Source organism: Corvus kubaryi, unplaced genomic scaffold, assembly GCF_017639235.1.
Source record: "Corvus kubaryi isolate FWS band 111438036 unplaced genomic scaffold, C.kubaryi_AGA036_p1.0 37225, whole genome shotgun sequence".
NCBI classification, from domain to species: domain Eukaryota; kingdom Metazoa; phylum Chordata; class Aves; order Passeriformes; family Corvidae; genus Corvus; species Corvus kubaryi.
This window is the reverse complement of record NW_024581064.1, coordinates 181,589-188,165: the sequence shown is the minus strand read 5'-3', so window position 1 is coordinate 188,165 and position 6,577 is coordinate 181,589. Positions and strand designations below refer to the sequence as shown.

The 6,577-nt window shown below is 52.6% G+C and overlaps 1 protein-coding gene across 4 annotated transcripts in view; it reads right to left on the bottom strand.

Annotated features, from left to right (window-relative positions):
• The window catches only part of NFAT5 (nuclear factor of activated T cells 5), a 57,100-nt gene extending 54,962 nt beyond the window's left edge, over positions 1–2,138 (bottom strand). For all 4 annotated transcript variants that reach the window (XM_042022855.1, XM_042022853.1, XM_042022854.1 and 1 more), the window contains exon 1: positions 2,075–2,138. In XM_042022855.1, coding sequence (XP_041878789.1) covers positions 2,075–2,123 — 49 coding nt within the window. In that variant the 5' untranslated portion in view covers positions 2,124–2,138. The remainder of the gene's footprint in view (positions 1–2,074) is intronic.
• Between the last annotated feature and the right edge of the window lie 4,439 nt (positions 2,139–6,577).

Below are 6,577 nucleotides of genomic sequence, written 5' to 3'. Positions count from 1 at the left end.
GGGCGGGTCGCGCTGGACGTTCACGGGTTCCCCCTGCACTGAGGGGAGCCGGGGTGAGAGGAACCCTTCAGGGCAGCTCCTGGTGATCAGGGGAACCGGGAGCGCCCTTCAAGGGCAGCCCCAAGGATGGACTCTCAGAGGAGCCTCCGGCGGTGAGGGGGCCGGGATGGTCCCTCAGGGGAGGCCCCGGGGTGATTCATCCCGGGAGACCCCCAGGCTCAGGGGAGCACCCCGGCGTGAGGGCAGCTGGGATAAACCCTCCCGGGAGCCCCCGGGGTGAGGGCGGCAGCACTGGTTGCCCCGAGATCCCGCGGCCGGGGCTGTGCCTCGGGGGGCTGTGCCCGACCCTCCTCGCACGGTGCTGGGAGTCGTGAGGACACCCCGCGGGTCAGGGCCGGCTGTGGTGCCATCACAGCTCCGTCCACCCTCAGGGTTCTGCCATGGAAACCCACAAGGCAGAGCTCGCAAACCCACTGGTGGATATTGTCCCAAAAAAAGAGCTATTTTCAAATAACATGAAAATGCACAAGCAGTGTCAACAGTGCATTATCATTGACACGGGTGGCAGCTGCCTTAAGAAACAAATGCCCCACATGGGGGGAATAGGGAGAACATGAGTGCTGAGTTACTGAGAGGGAGTTTGGGAGTCCCTTTCCCTGAAAGGTACAAGAAGGGGGAGGAGGCGTGGAAAGGTGTCCCGCACAGATGTACAATTACATTTCCAAACTGTCCATAATCTGCTTTGGAAGTGGGGAAGGGATGGGAAAGAAAAAGGGGTTGTATGTGAGTGGATGGAGGTGCCAGGCGAGTGCTTAAGCTGTGAAAAATGGAGGCGGAAGGAGCTGTGAACAGCTGCCGCGTGCCTCTGGCACCGAACAGGGTCCAGTTTCCCTGGGACATCAAAAGGTTGGCTCCCGTCCCTCCTGCTGCCAGCTCCTTGCCAGTCTGCTCTCAGATCCCAGCGAAATCTCCCTCTAAAAACACTCAGTAGCTTCCATGTGCTTACCACAGCCCAACAGCCAGTGAATGACCCTTGAGCCCCATGCCCTGCTGGTCAGTCGGTCACTGTGGGATGGCCACACTGGTGCCTTCACCAGGCCCTTGACCACAGTCCTGTGCTTGTGACACCGTTGAGTTGATCCTTGGAGCACCAGCACTCTGTTCCGCCACACTCCCTGTCCGCCGGGCGCCAGGCAGTGCTCGTGGCATCAGAGTGGGACACGCATGGTGTCCATGGCTTCACAGTCCTGGCAGAGCAGTGGCAGCTGCACGGTGCGTGGTTGGTGGCATCGGTTTCTCTTTCATCCCAGACAAGCTGCTGTAATTCCTGGAGCTGTCCTGGCTTTTCGTCTCCTCTGCCTGTCTTCATTCATGGTGTGGCAGGAGGGCACAGGACTCCAGTACATCTACGGATTTCAGCCCTGTCCATCAGCCATCACTCCTGGTGACCAGCCCCTCCCCAGAGTGTGCCATGGAAGTCTCCAAGACCCTTCCCTGGACAGCGACAGCCAGGATGCAGCCATCCTGGTCCCCAGGAACACTCGTCATGGCACATCGCAGTTCTGCTGCTGTTTCAGGGTGCTCAGCACTGCTCACCCATACATTGTTCAAGTCAGGTATGAGTGCCCTCCTGAGTTAAAAGTCTTCCAAAAGGGTTTGCTGTGATCACTGAGTCCCTCAGCAAAACGTCCAGGGATGGGACAGCCACAGCTTCACTGGGCCTTACCACCCTCACAGGGAACAATTCCTTCTCAATATCCCATCTAACCCTGCCCTCGGGCAGTGGGAAGCCATTCGCCCTTGTCCTGGCATTCCAAAGTCCCTCTCCAGCTCTCTTGGAGCAGTCATACTCAGGAGAGCTGAAGGGAAAGGTTCCCCTTTGTCAATCTCAAACCTGACAACTTCAGAAGGAAAGGGGCATTCACCTGTGCAAGGCGGGGATTGCCCTGCCCTGCAAGGGAGGGAGGAATGCCAGTCCATGAGAGGAGAGAGAGCTACTGCTATGCTGGCACTACAAAACTGAATTGTTTGGGAAGCATCCAGGGAAAACAATGTAAGACTGTGCTATACTCACCTCCTGTCTGAGTGATGAGGGAGACAGAGGCTCTTGCAGAACGTGCCATCACCAGATGGGCTGTGGTGGGGAAGGAAAACAGATCTTAGTCCTGAAAGGGAAGTGGTGAGAGACAGTGTGCTCAGGGATGGAGCAATTCAGGATAGAGAAGGTGCCTTTGAGAGTCACAGGAATTCATGGCTGGGCAGTGAAAGGACAGCACCGAGAGCCTGGATGTTGCTGGCCCAGCAGCAGCAGCTCCACGACAGCTGCTGGAGCGTGTTTGGCTGTGAAGGGCTTTGCAGGGTCCTGGGAAGGGCAGAGCTGGGAGAGTACAAATAACAACATAGAATGGGGGGTCAAAGCAGAGAAAAAAGGAGTCCTAGCACTCTGTGGAGTGAGGCAGGAGCAGACTGGCTATGCAATCCCGCCTGTGTTCACCCAGCCTGGGGGAGCTTCCAAAGCACTGCGCTGGTAACAGCTGGAAAGGAGAGAGGCCCTGGTGCTCCCAGCATTCCAAGACAGGGAGGCTATGGGCAAAGGCCAAATTTGGAGAATAAATAACCCAATTTTTTGGGAGGACCAAACAGTCCTGGACAATTAGAGTTTTAAAGGATTAAATAAATTATTAGTCCACAGTGCAGCACAGACCAGCAGAACCACACTAAGGCGGGTCAACAAAGCACATGTACAAGGTTTCCTGGGATCCAGTTGGAGCCATAAAACTCCTCTTGTGGGCCCCAGAACATGGAAAAGCCGTGGGAGCAGGTTGCAGTGGTTCTGTGTCATTGAGGTATTTTCTGTCTTTATTCTAAGTTCCTCTTCCTGCAGAAGCAGCCGGATAGCGGCAGGTGTGAGGGGGAAGGAGCCTAAACCGGGATCGTGGGGACAAATTAGCAGGTGCCTGCAGAATATCACTAACCCCGTCTGCGATTCCGGAGCCGACGTAGGTGTTTTATTTTCTAACGGTGTTAGAAAGACTGTCAGAAAATAATTAGGCTCTGTCAACAGTTCCCCTATTCCCAGATTACTTACGACTTCCTGACTCATTAGAGCTGCTGAGGTTGGCAGGAAACCTGTTTTATAGTAATTTCTGTTAGTGGTGTCCCTGGAGAAGAGACAACATGGTGCGGGTGACACCAGCGTGTGACACCAGCATGTGACACCAGCGTGTGACATTGGCGTTGACTTCACCCTCGTGATGGAGGCACTGGGGCCGTCGGGGTTGTGCAGGGTGGTTACTGCTGGCAGGAGACACCGTCCTCCCTCCATCCCCATCCTGATGACAGGGAACAGGACACTCGGTTGCGGGGCCAACGCTGGGCAAGGTCCAGCTTTAAGTGCACGGGATTTGCTGGTGTCCTGAAAATTTGCCTGGTTCGTGACAGTTTTAAAAACAGAGGGGACACGTAAATCCCATTAAAGGGCCTTTCCATTTAATCCTGGAATAAAGCCACCATAGCCTCCCTGTCCCAGAGTGGGAGCTGTGATGTGCAAACACAAGTTGGCTGTGTCAGGACTCTTCTGGGGCCCACTGGCCCCTGAATTTTACCATCTCTGTCTCAGACACCCTGCAAATCCTCTTTGGTGCTCAGAGGAGCAGGACCATGCACAGTACTGACCCTGCAGCACTTGGAAGCAGATTTAAAAATAGTTCTGAAATCTTCTGTTTATTTCTCTGATTTTTGGATCTAATTCCTCTAGATGAAAGATAAAGTTTACAGTGAGACACTGCTTGCCAAGAACACAAAGCCCAACCTTCCTCCTCAAAACTTGCACTTCCCACTCAGTTCATGCCCTTTTTCCCTACATCATCTCAGCTGAAATCCAGGACCAAAGCAGATGTTCCCATTGATTTTCCATGCCCTTTTCCAAAGTCAGCACCTTGCTGACCTCCTGCTCCCTCCTGTGATGCTCCAACCAGGTACTGCTTCCCTGAGGCTGCTGATGGTACTGCGAGATCCATAATCAGGCAAATTTTAAGAGCCTGATTCTGCTGACAGCCACAGGAGTGGAATGTTACATCCTTTTATAAGCAGACATGCAAATAAGCGACAAATTCTATGGTCTCCATGTCATCTTTCCATTGAAAACAACCCTCCTACACACTTCTCACAGAGGTGTGAGCATGGGACTCCTGGGACCACAGGGCAGTGGTGCCGCCATCACACACCACGTGGCTTCTTCCAGGGAAAACCCATGCCCATGGCTGCTCTGCCACTTGCTCATGGCACTTTCTAAGAGATGATTTGGATTATCAGGATGATATAGGCAGCCCTTACAGCTGCCCTGCTGCAGTTGTTAAAACTCCCATTGTAATTACAGCATGGAATATTGTATGGAATCAGGAGCTGCCTGTGCAGTGCTTAGCCCCAAACTGCTGCTTCCCCAAGACCCACAGGGACCATCGGGTCGCTCGGACACCCATGCTGCCGATCATCCTTTGCACAGGCTCAGCACCAACTTCTACCAAGGAAAGATTTCTCCTCTACCAACAGGAAGGCAAATCCCATATCTGCAGTAGCTCCCCAACACTGGGTATTTGAGCCCTGTAACACGGGGTAACAGGGTATGGAGTAACTAAATATCCCACACCTGCTGGAAGACAGGATCCTGCACCTGTTTGTTGTACAGCTTTATTGAACACAGCAAACACACAGCCTGGCACCTCCTGCCAGGCAGACAATCTCCAGCTACAAGAAATGGCATTTTGTGGGTGCTTGCATCACGGAACATGCACCAACTGCCCCCCGGAACACCCTCAGACTTCCCACCCCTCCTCCACAAACCATCAGCCCAATTAACAGTTCCATTCTGTGTCATCAAGGAACTTGGGGTGGTGGAGAGGCAGAAAAGGTCGGCACTGCACTCTTGGGCAGCCCTATCATGCTCACATTAAGCAAAGGAGCTGCCTCCGTGCTCATGTTTCCAGCTCCTCACTCAACTCCTCCTCCTCCGCACCTGAAGGAAGCGGAGCACAGCCCAGATTGAATTCCACCCACAGAGGTTTCTGTGGGGTGAAAGCTGAGACAGCGCCGGCATTGTGCAGGGACCTGGCAGCAAACATGGGCTGTGCGGGTTCAGCATGAGGACAGAGCTTGGCAATTGCCTGTTTTAATCCTTGAACAAAACGAATAAACAAGCTTTGTTAATGCCTCCCTTGTTGCCTGAGCGGTTTCACACCTGTGGGGCCCATCCTTGAGCCAGTCAGAACAGAATAAGAGGTGGCTCCACCACCACCCCAGAGGACACCCGGAAAGCACCGGGCTCATTCCAACCCACCTCCATCCCAGACACTCTGCCCCTTGTCATTAATGGAGAAGTGAGAAGACTTTGATGTGGCTTCTGCAAATGCATCTCAAGCACTTTGAGGTCTTTGAGGAGCTGGCACATGTGCAGACAGAGGCTACTTGGGGTTCCACAAGGCACTGGACAAGGATCTTACCAGCTCCAAGAAGCCCTGGAACAAGACTGAGAATCTCTCCATGGCAATCAATTTCCATTAAGAGGAAATAAAGGTTCCATAGCATACAGGAATCAACAGGCAACTTCCCCAATAGCAGAGGGTCAAGAGCTGATGGCAAGGGTCAGTGATGGCAAGAAGTTATTTAGAGCAACCAAAATGCAACTCAATGTAAAGAGTACCAGGAAAATGGTATAAAAAAAAAAAGTCAAAATCCAGGTAAAAGTGCTGCCTGTGGAGAAAACAGGTGTGTTTCCAGCATCATACCTGCTCTGTTCCTCAGGTGAGCACGGTGCTCCTGGATCCAAACCAGCTGACCTTTGTGGAGTCTTGCACTGCCCTGAACAACCCTGACTCAGCACAGTGATACTTTGGCCAACATGTGCCTTCCAGCTTCAAAACCTTTCCCTGATATGGAATCTACTCTAAACTCCCCCAAACTGAGTTCATAGTTCACAATTTTGTGTTAGATGTGAAGGCAGCCCTGGCAGTGCTCTTACTCCAAGTTCCCTGGCCTTTGCTTTTAAAAAGCAGTGTGTAATTCCACATCCAAGAACAAAACCTTCTGGAGGACACAGTAGTTTTATGGAAGAGAGAAGAAACCCCACAACCCATGGAAGGTTTTCACAGCAGAACCCCGGCGTATCACTGCCCTTTCTGCTGTGATACCAGGGGATGATCAGCTGTGCTGCAGGTTTGGATTGGGAGCCAGTGTCGCTGGCAGAGCCCCGCCAAAGGGTAGTGGGCACCAGGATACCACTTCCCTTTATCAGATCCCTTTATCCCTTTATCTGCCCCTTTGGGCAGATCCCAAAGCCCCAGACCAGTGTGCTGGAAGAGCTGGAAAAGTTCCTGCCTCAGCACAGGAAGCAAACTGTGCACTGTCTGCCAGCACAACTGCACAACACACAAAAACAGGGCAAGAGGGAAATACCCTCCTCTATTCCCAGACAAAACCAGCATTATCCACAAATCCCAAATGCATTTCCTTTCCCTTTTCATTTTAGTAGAAGAGACCAGATTTAATTGTTTCCCCCATCTGGTGCACATTCACAGTCCAT